Source organism: Lycium ferocissimum, chromosome 6 (assembly GCF_029784015.1).
Source record: "Lycium ferocissimum isolate CSIRO_LF1 chromosome 6, AGI_CSIRO_Lferr_CH_V1, whole genome shotgun sequence".
NCBI lineage: Eukaryota > Viridiplantae > Streptophyta > Magnoliopsida > Solanales > Solanaceae > Lycium > Lycium ferocissimum.
The window spans coordinates 56,807,408-56,822,530 of record NC_081347.1 but is presented as its reverse complement, the minus strand read 5'-3'; the positions used below and the strand labels follow the sequence as shown (position 1 = coordinate 56,822,530).

Sequence of the window (15,123 nt, the reverse complement as noted above, 5' to 3'; positions counted from 1 at the left end):
ATTTTTGCCGTGTTGGGGAAGGGGGTGAAGAATAGAGATAAGGGAAAAAAAGAGAGTTAGTTGAAACATTTGACACCAGCTCACAACAGATGAACTCACGAAAATGAGACAGGACGCATTATAAATCCGAAAAAATTGAAGGATCCTTAGCTGCAGAAGAATGACATTCACTATGTATTATGAAAATTATATAAAGGTCAATTACCTATTAATAGAAACGCAGGGAAAATTTACAACACACAGATCTTTCCGGTTTCGAATTTATGATGACACAAACAGGTCTATGACGATTCTCAGGTAATACTCAGAACATTTCAACTGAATCTGATACTAGCATGCACAACATTTGAAAAATGTAAGATGAGGGAGTAAGATAATTTGACTTAAATAGTAAAAGAAAATGAGAGATGCACATCATAGTAGTTCAAAAGAAAGGACTTGGAAAACTACTTGCTTTGAATGTATATGATTGTATGTAACTCAAATGACATAAAATGCGGGAAAAGGCGCTAAGGCCTACAAATACAAATAGGCTTAACAACATAGGTAAATCTCCTCCGATTCAATGACAACAAGAACATTATTCAATTAGGTCAAATAAAAGACCTCAGTTCTTCGACTGTTTGGCAATCTTGAACCACTCGGTATGGAAAGACCCCGGCACATCAATCCTCTCATAAGTATGAGCACCGAAATAATCCCTCTGAGCTTGAACTAAATTGGCAGGAAGACTTTCCCTCCTGTACGAGTCAAAGTAAGCAAGACTTGAAGACATACCCGGTGTGCTAATCCCCGAGTTTATAGCTAGACAGACTACTCTTCGCCAAGCAGACTGCCGTTCAACCATCTCTTTTGCAAACTCTTCATCCACGAGTAAGTTAGCGAGATCCGGGTTTCTGTCATAAGCCCCCTTAATCCGATCCAAAAATATAGCACGGATAATACAACCACCCTTCCAAATCCTAGCAAGCTCCCCTAGCTTCAAGTCCCATCCCTTTTCAACGCTCTTTGCCCTTATCAAATTCATTCCCTGAGCATAGCTACATATTTTGGATGCATAAAGTGCCTTTCTCACATCGTCAATCAATTGTTTCTTATCCACGGATTGCTCAACGAGCACCTCACTAACCCCGCTAGCTTTAAATACTTTGGCTGCTTGAACCCTTTCGTCTTTTAACCCACTAAGGAATCTTGAATCCAATGATGCAGCTATTGTAGGTGCAGCAACTGACAATTCAGCGGCTTGCTGAACAGTCCATTTACCGGTACCTTTCATCCCGGTTTTATCCAAAACTTTGTCTACCAAATACCCGTCTGCTTTATCATCCTTGATTCCAAATATATCAGCAGTTATTTCAATCAAGAAGCTCAAAAGCTCTCCTTTGTTCCACTCCGAGAAGACTTGGTGTAGTTCATCATTAGAGAGCTTTCCCACAGATCTTAGTACATCATAAGCCTCTGCAATTAACTGCATGTCACCATATTCAATTCCATTATGAATCATCTTAACAAAATTCCCGGAGCCTCCTTTACCAATATACGTAACACAAGGGCCACTGTCAGGAACTTGAGCCGCAACTTTTAGTAAGATGTCCTCTATGTACTTGTAGGCTTCAAAAGAGCCTCCAGGCATCATTGAGGGTCCGTTGCGGGCCCCCTCTTCGCCACCCGATACTCCCATTCCGAGATAAAGAAGACCTAACCCTGCCATTTCTTTCTCTCTCCTCTCGGTGTTTTCGTACCACTCATTGCCGCCATCGATGATACAGTCACCTTTCTCCATGAAAGCCGAAAGGGTTTTGATGGTCTGATCAACTGGTGCTCCAGCCTTGACAAGAATGATTATGACACGGGGCTTTTGGATAGAGAGAACAAACGACTCTGGATCATGAAAGCCGTAAAGAGGAAGGTTTCCTTCCTTTTTAGCTCGTTCAACGGTCTCGTCAACTTTTGAAGTGGATCGGTTGTAAACAGATATAGGAAATCCTTTCTCAGCAATGTTGAGAGCAAGATTTTGTCCCATAACAGCAAGCCCAGCAAGACCAATTCTTGTCGGTTTAGCCATGTTGGTTACCTGTTATAAGAAGATGTGAGAATTCGTTTTTCCCTTACAATAAAATGAAAACAAAAAAGGTTCAAAGAGAAACGGAGTAGCAATAAAGAGAACACATCTTAGCAGTTTTCAAAAGCAGATTCTGCAAGAATTCCATGTAATTGTAATATTTGTACCGGTTATTTGGTTTTAGGATAGAGCTTCTTTCATTTTTGTCCCATGGCCGAATTTAATTATGGCTGCTAGCCAAAACATACAAAACATATACACTTTTGATGTATATTATATGTATCCAATGTGTGTATTGTATGTGTACTTATACTTAATATACAAAACCTATACATTTGCTGACTATTATTTTTCCGAGCAGTCCTCACAATTCAAAGTCAGGTAAAGGTATCTGATGACTGAAAAGTCTATTATTAGAAATAGATTGAGGTGTCCCTTCATTATTGGCTTATCAATACAAAAACAAAATTCAAGGAAATGGAAATTCAGACTCCTTTAATATGACTTTATAAAAGACACGTTTGCAGGCAACAGCAATGATACCAGAGAAAATGAGAAAATAACGATACAAGTGATTTACATACAACTCTCTTACTGCAAGAGGACAACCTATGGGAGGAAGACAAAAACACTGAAAACAAATGCAGTAGAATAGAGAGTTCAATGATACTATCCATGTCAAACTCACATACAGGGTTTACCTTCAATGCTATAGAACCAATGTATAGACAATTTCTTGAATTATAAGTAGACCAAACTTACGAACTTAGTGGCAAAACTAATTAACCGACTCAATTTATGAAAATATTAAATGAACTCAGGAAGGTCAATATCACCACAAAATCTGAGAAAATGGATCATGTTTTGGCTAACACCATAAAAATTATCAGGCTGAGACATGAAACCAGGCCAGAAGAAGGTATTTGAGCCACAACTTTTAAAAACTGAACAAACACATTATTAACAAGATTAGGGAAGTAAAAGTAGAAAATTGCGTCTGAATTGCTTTACCGAGCAGCAGATAGGACGAAATAGATTAGATTATTATGAAATACTAAAACGTGCAGACGAAAGGGTGATTCTTGCAAACAAAAGAACCAAGTAAATCGCTAAGTTCCTCATCTGATGAAATAAAAAGTAAAGGTCCAAACACTCTTACCTAAAAGCACAAGAAGTAACAAAAACATGTACCCAAAAAGTCACACACGGGGAAAAAAGGGAAAAGTAAGGACTATAACTAGGCGATCCAAGAATTAAAAATCACAGGTACCATAAATCCACCAGCAATTGAAACAATTCAATCATAATATACCCAAATGGAACACAATGAGCAACTCATAGCACAATCGAAGAACTTAGGCCAGATCACAATCAAACACTAAATAATCACAAAAACTGAAAATCAATTCTTTAACAGATTAAACTGATTCAAACACTAAATAGGGCAGCCCGGTGCACAAATCATCCCGTGTTAGCAGCAGGGTCTAGGGAAGGGTCGCACCCCAAGGGTCTTGGGTGTGACGTAGACAGCCTACCCTAAACACTAAACAATCACAAATAAAAATAATACCTTTACCAGATAAAGCTGATTCAACAAAAGCTATTACTACTACCTCAACCAAGTACCAAGATTCACCATATAATTTAGATGAAAGAAATTTACTTCAAGTAAATGAAACACCGAAAAAATTATGAACTGTGTAATCAAGATCAAATCTTTAACAGATTAAACTGACTCGTACACTAAAAATCACAAATAAAGATGAAACCTTTAACAGATTATACTGATTCAAACATCAAACAATCACAAATAAAGACCATATATTTGTCAAATTAAGCTGATTAAACAAAAAAGCTACTACTACTACCACCTCAACCAAGAACCAAGATTCTCTATATAGTTTAGATGAAGAAATTTTGCTTCAAGTAAATCAAACATCAAAGAAAATTATGAACTGAGTTATCAAGATCAAATCTTTAACAAATTTAAAATGATTCAAACACTAAACAATCACAAAATGAGAATCAACAAAAGCTATTACTACTACCTCAACCAAGTACCAAGATTCACCATACAATTTAGATGAAGAAATTTTACTTCAAGTAATGAAACAACAAAAAATATTATGAACTGGATTATCAAGATCAAACCTTTAACAGATTAAGCAATTACAAATTGAGAATCATACATTTGACAGATTAAGTTGATTCAACAAAAAACTACCACTACCTCAACCAAGTACCAAGTTTGACAATATAATTTATATGAAAAAATGTAATTCAGGTAAATGAAACAGCAAAAAAATGATGAAGTGGGCATTCAAGATCAAACCTTTTTAACAGATTAAACTGATTCAAGAATCGCTCGCTTTTTACAATCTCAACCAAGCACCAAGATTTGCTTAAAGCAACAAAGTTATGAGATTTACTTCAAATAATTGAAATGGGGTTGTTAAGCAATACAACTATGAGATCAGAATTGTAGAAAAATGAGTATAAATAATAAAGATACAAATGAATGGTGTGGACTCACCCTCAAATTCAAGAATGACTAACTCTTCTTTTCCAAACGCGGTGGCTGCTGTTTATGGTATTCTCAAGAATATACAATGATGATTTTCAACATTTTCTCAAACTCCCTTATTGGTCCTTTTAATAACGGCATGAGTCAGTTTTAGCGGACACACTTTTCTTTTTAGTCAATTTAAAAAAGAATGACATATTTTTTATTTGACAGTAATTTAATTTAAATTTTATTATTTATGTTTAATGATGTGATTTATAATCATACAAATATTTTTGACTTTTTTTATACCACAAGATATTCAAAAGTCTTTCTTAAACTACATGTCTAGTCAAACTACATCATATAACTTGGAACAGAGGGAGTATTTTTCTTTTAGAATTGACGATTTTTCATGCCGCCTTAATATATTGGAATGAAAATGGTTCAAATAGCAATTGACCCGAATGGAAGAAGGAAATTGGTGAACATATTCATTTATTTTGGAAACAAAAAAAAATTAATCCTCTGAAATATTTCTTGCGTGTTATTTCTATAATTTTTATGTGTAAAAATAAAATTTCTTATAAAAATAAATTTGTAATGACTATAAAACTAATTGACGCTAATAGAAGAGAAAGGAGTCAAATTTATCGAACTTTATGAAATAGTCCAGATTTGCCCTTTGTTAATCGTTGTGGACAAATATACTCTTGTTGTAACTGAAATAAGCTAGATTTACTTTTATTGACTAATGGCAAAAGCTTTAATCATGTGAATTTCCAAGAAAAGCGATCAAATTTGTCCCTAAATTATGCGAAATAGTTCAGGTTTCCCCCCAAAACTTTGAATAATAGGTTCACTGTTTCGGGAGTTAAAAGCTAATACGATCACTCAACTTTGTTTTATCTTTCAAAAGTCACTTAACTTTGAGTCTGGTCTCTATAGTCACTCAGCTTTATTTTGTCCTCCAAAATTCACTCAACTTTTTGTAATTGGCCTCCATAGTTACTCAACATTGGTAATTGGCCTTCATAATCATGTGCTGGAAAACACTCCCTCCGGATCAATAAGAGTATTCACTTAGCCATTGGCACACCCCTTAGGAAAATACTAACACCCCTTAAGAAAATACTAACTCATAGACAAAAATAGATAATTTGACTAAACTCCCCCTAATTAAATATATATTGGGATTTGATCACATAACACTTAATAGGGACAAATATGAAAAAATAAGATTAATTCTTCTTGATTTGATAAGTGGACACTCTTTTTTACCCAAGAAAAAAAAGGCTAAGTGAACACTCTTTTTGATCCGGATGGAGTAATTAAAAAATTATTCTAAGAATATGAATTCTTTCAAATTAACCAAGTGATCCAATAAATCCAATTAGCCAGATTGTCAACAATAACAACTGAAGTCTACAAAAAATTCTCCAATTCTCTAGAATCTTATACGGTTGTTATCAGTGTTGTTTCAGTAACTTTTTGTTGACTTCAATTATTATAGCTGACAATCCTGCTAATTGGTTTTAGTGGGTCACTTGTTTAATTTAATAGAATTTTATATTCTTAGGATAATTTTTTTTTAATTTATGCCTTGCAATATTACTTGGGATATATTGTCTAAGTTTATTATTTTTATGCATTAGTGATGAATAATATCCTAAACTTTAAAAATATGCACTAATTATGATGATTTAGATCCTTAATAAATAAATTTAATTATTGATTTTAATGTTTAAGATGTTTAAAAAAAAATTATAACTGGCACATCATTAAATATGTACCGAAAATTATATTTCCGGCTAAAATAACTACGGAGGTCATTTACCCAAAGTTGAGTGACTATGGAGGCCAATTACCCAAAGTTGAGTGACTTTTGGAAGATAAAACAAAGTTGAGTGACTATGTTGGCCAATTACCCACAATTGAGTGATCATATAAGTTTTTAACTCCTGTTCCGGCGATGGTTCACTTATAAAGTTTCAATAGTCAGGTTTCTATCCCCTGAAGACCAAATGACCGCCCTCAATCCTTAAATAAGCCTAGAATGTAACTCAAACAACGATAAATTTTCCCCTAAACTATGCGAAAATAATTCAGATTTTCCCCTAAACTTTGAATAATAGGGTCACTATTCCGGCGATGGTTCACTTATAACCTTCAATAGTCAGGTCTCTATCCCCAAAAGATCAAATGACCGCCCTCAAGCCTTAATTAAGCCTAGAACATAACTCAAAAATGATAAATTTGCACCACTAAGTTGAATTTTCGCACAAATTACCAATCCTTCACAAATCACCAATAGCAATGTAAAACTTCACATCCACCTCATAATGCTAACACAAACCCATATACATATAATTCAGCTCGTAAATCATTTATAGCAATATTATGACGGTCAAGGTGGGGTTATAGTGGTTGAGGGACGGTGTCTTTTAGTGGAGGTAAAATGGTGATTGTAGAATTGGTAAATATGAAGGTGGGAGAGAGATCGTCTGAATAAGATGATTTTTCTTATAGTTTCTTACGAGTGAAAAGAGGTGGTTGAGTAACAACGATCTTCAAATGGTATGTTTTAGAGTGGAGAAAATCAATTGTTTTGGTAATGGTCGTTTTGGAGGGATGAGGAATGATGAATGAGAAAAATGGTGGTCAAATCTAGATTCTAGACTATTTCGCAAAGTTGAAGGAAAAATTCGAACTATTTCACACAGGTCAAGGGAAAATTTAAGGGAAATTTCATAAGTATACAATTTGCTTACTTACATTGCAAAAAATAGCTCAAAACTTACATTGCAAAGCTTTAACCCAAAAAACACTTTTGTACAGTACTATACACTTATATACAAAAGACAAGTACATTATGTATATAGGTGTTTGAAGGTGTATACACATTTATACGCCTATATACATAAACACCCACATACAATATTATACAACATTATAACCCATATACACCCATATACAATATTATAACTCATATACCCATATACGATATTATACACTATTATACAAACACTAACACCACCAATGACGGAGCAGCAACAGCCACCGGTCATCGTCGGAGTTTCGTTTTCTAGCGAACTCCAACACCACTAACGACGGCAACAACAACGGAGGAACTCCGACGACCACCAGCCACACCAGATTTGAGAGAGCAAGAGCGAGAGAGAGGAGGAGGAACCGGTGGAGCAGCAGTTGCGGAGGAGCTCCGGTGACCACCAGCCACACTAGATCTGAGAGAGAGAGAGAGAGAGAGAGGAGGAGGAGGAGTCGAAAACCACTAGCCACATTAGATTTGAGAGAGACAAGTGGGTCGCTCACCACCACCAAATCTGAGAGAGCGAGAAATTCATCGCAACACCGACTGTTCTTCGCCGGCGGAGGAGGGGGAGCGGCTCGAGAGACAGGAAGCGGCGCGCGAGAGAGAGAGAGAGACACACACACACACAGAGAGAGAGGAGGCTGGGTCAATTTTGGTAGCATTGTTACGCTAATTGATACACAGTGTAATTATCTCAAAATTTAACTTTTTAAAGTATACTTTTGTAAAAAAATCTCATTTGTGAAAACTTTTATCGTTAATTAATGAGGGCAAATCTTTTTCATTTTTTGTAGCGACAACAGATAATTAATAAAAGGCAAATTTGAATATTTTACAAAGTTCATGAGCTAATTTAACATTTTCCCACTAATAGAATTGGAGAAATTTATAGAACGACCTCAACTGGTTTGAATCGAGGCATAACAATAGTCGTTGCAACAGCCTTGTACCACCTAAAACTTAAAACTCAAAACCTTTTTTTGGTGGAATTTGATGGAACACGTTTTTTCAATTATTTTAACCAAACGCCACCTTTTTTCTTTACATTCTTGGAGACTGGAGTTGGTGAATTGGTAACTATTAAATTGTAACTAAAATCTCAAATAATCAAATTAGATTAGATGCTAAAAATGTGTGTAGGTGAATAATTACTTCATCCTAACCAAATCAAATTCCTTAACATCATATCCATAGGTAGTATGACATATATATGAAATGCATCATCTTCTGAAATTTGCACTTCCTCAGGGATCTAATTTCAAATACTATCAAAATATTGAAGGGAGTACTTCCTATTAACAGTGCATCGAATATTATTATGGAACATACCAGAAAAGAGCCCTAATGTGATTGCAACTTTCACAAAATGGCCAATTGTTAGTAAGTGGGTGGGTGGGTGGTTTGTTAGGTGGAAAAGACAGTCAACTATGACCTCCAAATGTTAGGTGAGGCTAATATTTTATTCTTCGACCAAATTCAAGACCTGCTGACATTTCTTTTTATTCTTACATTTCTAAGAGTCTTCTGTCAACTATATTTTGTAGAATGTCAAATATCAACAACTTGTTAAATTGTTGACAAGGCGGCTATTTCTCGGTAATGTCTAATGCTCGGGAAGTTTTTGAAATGTACATCCCAATACAATAATTTGCACTCATGTATATAGTTACATTTTTATGTTTACACTTGCATAGCAAATATTTATTTGCAATAGTATTTCGATACAATATTAATACACCTATATAAACAAGTGTATACCTTGTATAAAAACATATAACAATGCAAAAACGTGCGTAACACGTCGTTAGTTATAGAGGCGAATTTCTTCTGCCATTTTCAGTTACAATTCCTGTTAAAAATCAATTCAAATCTCCTCCAAATGACTTCAATTCTGTAGACAACCTCCTTAAACTATGCCCAACAAGTCTAAACAACATCCACTCAAAATTTCTCACAAAAATCATATTAGGAATTCAAGTCCACTTCTTCAAACTTGTTCAACAATAGTGTATTACCTTTCTAATTTGATTTCACCACTCAAATCTTATAAAATCAACTTTAGCTACGATTTGAGATCTAAACACAACAACAAATTGAGTTTTTTCAACTAACAATCAAGAGATGTGATTAGTTTAGAGACAGATCAGGTAGATCTTCCACCACGTAAAAAAAAAAAAAAAAAAGGATGATAAAGAGTGGTATGTACATAAAAAAAACATATGTACAATGCAAATTTGATCCGGGCAAATCGGTTTGAAGAAAATCAATAGGAGAAGTGACTTAACTTTCAAATTATTTATAATATGGGCAAATGCTGGGTAAGTGCTGGAAAGCATTACTCATTTCGATTATAAGTTTGACCGGGTGACTGAGAGTGTACATGCATATAGCAATATATTATATGACAGAGAATCAAAAAGATTTATTTGGCTGTGCCATTTGATTGTCACAATTTTATTATGTCGTCTCTGGACTATGACAGGTTCTATTTCAATTTCCTTATACTCCCTTTATTTCAAAATAAGTGGCGTTTTTATCTTTTCATTTTGATTCAAAATAAGTGGTATTTCTAAAAACCAAGAAGGTCAAGAAGGTTATTGTTTTCTTTCAATTATACCCTTATTTAAATAAGTGGAGTATTACGTAACCAATAAACCATTAAAGAGCCACTATTTCAAGGCATTTGATTAAGGGTAAGTTAGTAAAAATATTTCTTGCTTTCTAGAAATGAGTAATTTTCTTAATGGGTGAGTCCAAATTAAAAACACCACTTATTTTGAAATGAAAGGAGTATCTTTTAAAGCTTCAGCACCAAAAATCGGCAAGATTTTAATATTTTAACGGTAGAGCAGATTCCCAAATACACGCATTATTGTGCTTGATTAATGCAGGTTTCATGCCTTATTTGGGTACACAGAGAATTATAGATCAACACTATACACGCATGTGCGTGTGAGTGTGTTCATGGGTTTCCTAGTTTCTATTTAATAGGTTTGATAATAAGACCTTTTTTATGAATTATATTTTTTTTCTCCTAAAAGTTTTACCTAATTAATACTCCTCTAATTGAAAAAGTAAGGTAGATTTTCAAAAAGTAATCCTCCATTCGGATCAAAAAAAGTATTCACTTAGCCTTTTTTTTCTTGAGTAAAAAGGAGTGTCCATTTATCAAATCAAGAAAGAGTTAACATTATTTTTTCAGATTTGCCTCTATTAGTTGTATTAGTGTGTGGCTAGAGTTAGTCACTATGGTGAATTCTCAAAGGGTGCCTTTGAGTGGTACACTAGGTTGGGGTGAGTCTAGGTGTATTAGTGTGCTTGGCTAGGGGTGTTGACACCCAATTTTGTCCCGCCTTCCCTAAACATGTATTTACATTTATAGTAATTTTGGCAATTTAAGAAATGATTATTTATACTTTTATTATAATTATTGACTGTTACTAATACTGGCATTTTATTGTCTTGTTGTAGTCATTACTGTTATTATCTGCTATTTTATTACCGTTACTAGTACCACTATTATCACTACTACTACTATTATTATTATTATTATTATTATTATTATTATTATTATTATTATTATTATTATTATTATTATTACTAGTATTATTATTATTATTCGCATTTTGTCATTTCAGCATTTTTACCATCTTATGCACACGCATCGCAATTATCTTCGCATAATTAAAAAAATAACATTTATTTACTGTTGACTTTCAAAATATTATTGTACGGCTATTATGACGTCGTATGATTTTATTTATCCGGGCATTAATAAATACGTACTAAATAGCATTTAGCATACACTAATATATGTCAATTAATTGAAAAGGGCTTTTATTTAATTTAGACCCAAATCCGAGCCCAATTAGCCACATGCTTCGGACCAGCCCAACAAAAATCAGCCATTTTAATACCAGCCCAACAAAAATCAGCCATTTTAATACCAACCCAACCCAATACACCCGACCCGACCCGGTTCTATCAAAGTGGATGAAAACCTTTAGGTTTTCATCTCTTTCCTCAGCGCCGCACCCCACTTTCCCTCTCTTTCTCTTCCTCTCTCTTCCTTTCCTCTTCTACCCCTCTCCCACGCCTTCGTCCATTCTCATCGACCGGGAATAGCAAAATCGCAGTCCCCTTTCATGGTCTCAGGCCTTGCATGGACATTTTGGGGAAAGGGAATTAATGCTCGTCCTTTCCCCGTCAGTGTTCAACCATGTGTAAGTTGTCCTTTTCTTCCCGTTTCTGTTGTCGATCTGAAACATTTCTTATGGATTTCGTTCGTTTGTGAAGTTGAAACCTTTTCCTATTGGTTCCTTTTCATTTTCGAGTACAAATGTTTAATGGATTTTGTCTTCTTTTTCTGAGTTTCTGATCGACGACAGCGAAGTACCTTAACATTTTGATTTGAACGTTGTCAACTTAAAATCCCGCCTAATTTTCAATTTTGAAGCCCAGCAAACCCTAGAAATGGGGCTATAAATAATCATTTTCCAGGCCTGGAAAGGGGGAGGTTTTGGAGTCGCCTTGAATCCTCAACATATTAGTTTTTAGCCGCACCAAAATTCCTCTGAAAAATAAAGAGTTCTTTTAAGTTGTCTAACAATCCCTCTAAAATATTAGTTGTTTTTTTTTAGCAGTCACCATATCGCCTAATATCGATTCCAAAAAATACTAAACATTCTCCTTTTTCGCTGTCTCGAACTCGAGTGGTACCAACTAAGGAATTTGTGGTGTTTCGAGGCAGATTGGAGACCCGAAGCCTCACTTCGCTGCACCCGAAGCAGGTGATTCTCCCTCCCATTCCGCTTCTTTTTGTTTTATTTTAGGCTCGTTTGTTCTGTGTTGATTCATTTTCTGCCCCTATTTGATTCGTGTATGCAGTATCTGTGAATGTGTTAGGACAGTCCAGTTCTGTGCCTTAGTTGTTGTATGCTTGGTTGCTGTTTGGTTTAATTTTCAGTTAATAGCAGCTTAAGCATAATCAATGTGCATTAGTGATTATTTTTAGTGCCTTTATTAATAATGATTTAAGCACGATTAATGGACAGTAGCTACCATTATTAACAAGCTTGTGAATATTAGTAGCTCAGCATGATTAGGCATTTTAGGTTAATTACTTGTTCATATTGGCATCGTCCAGTCTAATATGCTTTTCACATGCTGCTTTAGCTTACTTCATGTTAATAGCAACTCAACATGATTAGAGTGTCTTTGCTCACTGTCTAGTTAATGCCTTTTAGTATTAATCTGGTTAATGAACTTGTGTTAGCATGTGCTGTGATGTGTTAATTTGATGGTGCAGTCTGAGATTCAAAACAGTAGTAACGTGTTTGCAAATTATAATTCTCCGTCCTCTCTTTTCAGTTTCTATTTTAGCTATGGTTTGATTACGTTTAGGATATTTGGTTGGTAGTTCTTTTAGTCCCTGTTTCTGTTTATTTAAAGACAGTATCAACGAGGCCACAATAACAAAACAATATGTCCAGTTGAATGTTTAAATCGGTAAAGGGTCCATATGCTATATATGCCAGTTTAGTTGAGATCTTGTTGTTGTGAAAGTCCAATACAATTATGTATGCTCATTTAGATGCTTTCTAGCTAAGCTGTTGTTTGATATGATAGCTTAGTATGACTATGAATGCTGTTTCATGTGAAGTCTTGTATAATAGCTTAGCATAAGCATGACTGCTTTTGTATGCTGTTTTGGTCGTTGGTATCGGTTCGAGTTAAGCTTTATCTCCCTTTTAAGTCATGGAACTTGGTTTGAAACATGATATATACTTCATTATTTGATTAAAACATGCTGTTAAGGCCAACTGGAAATGAAGAAATAAGTTCATCATGTTGGACTAAAGCATGAGCTTGTTTTGGAAATGTCCACTTTTGTTTGTATTGTTTGAATCCTCTGGACATGAGCTCATACCTGAATGTGGCTTAGTAGAATCAAATGCATGACTTCTATGATGCATAATGTAAATCTCTACATGCTTAGCTAGTGTGTTCCATATATGTCTTGCTATTAGTCAATTGTAAGAGGTATTATGTGTATAAGAGTTCTAAATTAATATGTTAAGTCTGGTACAAGTGTCTTTAGGTTCAATATTGACTGATTAGTGTTGGCATGTTAGTTGCATATAAAAAATGCTCACTCTTAAATGTATCTGAACCTGTATCCCTCATTTATGTACATTGGTTATACTTGAAGCATCATATGAATTTGTAAAGTTGTTTTCTTCTCAGCAATGCAATATGCACTTAGAATGCATATAGTTTATTGATCTTTTACACGGAATATGTTTACTCTAGTCTTTATATGAGACTTTCGCTGAAAATGAACCACTTGGTGTGCCTATTTGTCTTGTTTTGCATCTCTGTCCTGTTCATATTTTGCTTCAGCTTTGTCTGAGGTTTCTTATCATAACTAAACTCATGTGATCTTGCATCTGTGACCTTGTCTGTTGTTTGTCTGTGCATGTATATCATGTTGCATTTTCTCTTCTCTTTCTTTTGGTGCCGCTTCTATACCTTCGAATATAGTCTTAAAATGTCGAGTATCTACACCTTTCTCTGAATCTAGGTACTGATTTCTGTTTATGTATATAAAGGATATACTTGAATATACCACATATATACATAATCTATTGAATTGTCTTAAGTTTATATTTTATATATGTTTGATCCTTCGTTGATTAGGTACTAATCCGTTTCCTTTCATTTTTATGCATGACCTTCGCATACGAGTCCGAGGGACTCGTCTTCCGCATTCGGGTTGGGCCGAGGCCCAACGAAAATATTACTCCTCCTCTGTCCAGCTCAGTTCACAGCCAAGGGAATGAAAAAGAAAAAAATCAAGTTTTGGGCCAAAGGCCCAAATAACCAAAAAATAGCAGCAGCAACGACAGCAGCGTCTCAAATGGGCCAAGCCCATTTGAACTTCTTTATGCTTCCACCACTTTATTATCTTTGTATATTTGATTGTGTGACTAACAATTCGTTTTATTTTTATTTTTTTACCTAGCTTGGATGAATTATAGGAGAAATAGTATGGATAGTTTTAGAAATAATGGGTAGTTAATTTAAAGGGGAAATTAATAATTAATCCCATAGGTTTCATTCTTGTTTTTATTATTTATAATATTTATAATACTTATCTTTCTTAGAATAATTGATTTTCGAAACAGCATGACTATATATTTTGAGTTAAAAGAATCATTTTATTCTCACTATCTTAAAATTTCAAAAATGTCACTAATATGTAAATAGTAACTTAAGTATTTTATAAACTTTGTTTCCAAAATTCATCTAATCATATATATTCTTTTTAAAAGCCGAATATAGCTAAACAAAGTTAGTAAAAGAGAAAGAAACATCACGACCTTCTATTACATTTAAGAAAATAAGCCTAGGTATCTTTACATCGCCATATTGACATAATATAAATTTTATCTAAAGTTCGCATTTATTAGAAAGCTATTATTTATAGACATATTATTATATTTTCTGCGAGTTTCCATTTCAATAGCATTATTATATTTTCATTAAAGGCTTTAACCACATTTTTTAGGATTCATTTAGCCTTTAAAATCTTCTCTTGTGCAAGTCATTATATTTTCTACAAGTATTATGTTTAATGGCATTACATGTTTTCTTTCAAAACCTTAACATATTTATGAATCTTGTTTTAAAATAGCATTTAAAGCCTTCTTCCATGCAAATTAT

The 15,123-nt window shown here is 34.3% G+C and overlaps 1 protein-coding gene and 1 pseudogene across 1 annotated transcript; one reads left to right on the top strand and one right to left on the bottom strand.

Annotated features, from left to right (window-relative positions):
• Nucleotides 1-369: 369 nt before the first annotated feature.
• Nucleotides 370-4,607, bottom strand: LOC132059863 (6-phosphogluconate dehydrogenase, decarboxylating 2-like). The gene is made up of 2 exons (XM_059452703.1): nt 4,492-4,607; nt 370-2,074 (listed from the first exon to the last, which is right to left on the bottom strand). The coding sequence occupies exon 2, from the start codon at nt 2,063-2,065 to the stop codon at nt 608-610; it is 1,458 nt and encodes a 485-aa protein (XP_059308686.1). The 5' UTR covers nt 2,066-2,074; nt 4,492-4,607; the 3' UTR covers nt 370-607.
• Nucleotides 2,961-15,123, top strand: part of LOC132061417 (cytochrome P450 89A2-like) — a 27,086-nt pseudogene continuing 14,923 nt past the window's right edge.

Bases quoted from the DNA above. Each gene is read 5' to 3' on its own strand.
- LOC132059863 (XM_059452703.1), bottom strand. From the start codon at position 2,065: ATGGCTAAACCGACAAGAATTGGTCTTGCTGGGCTTGCTGTTATGGGA.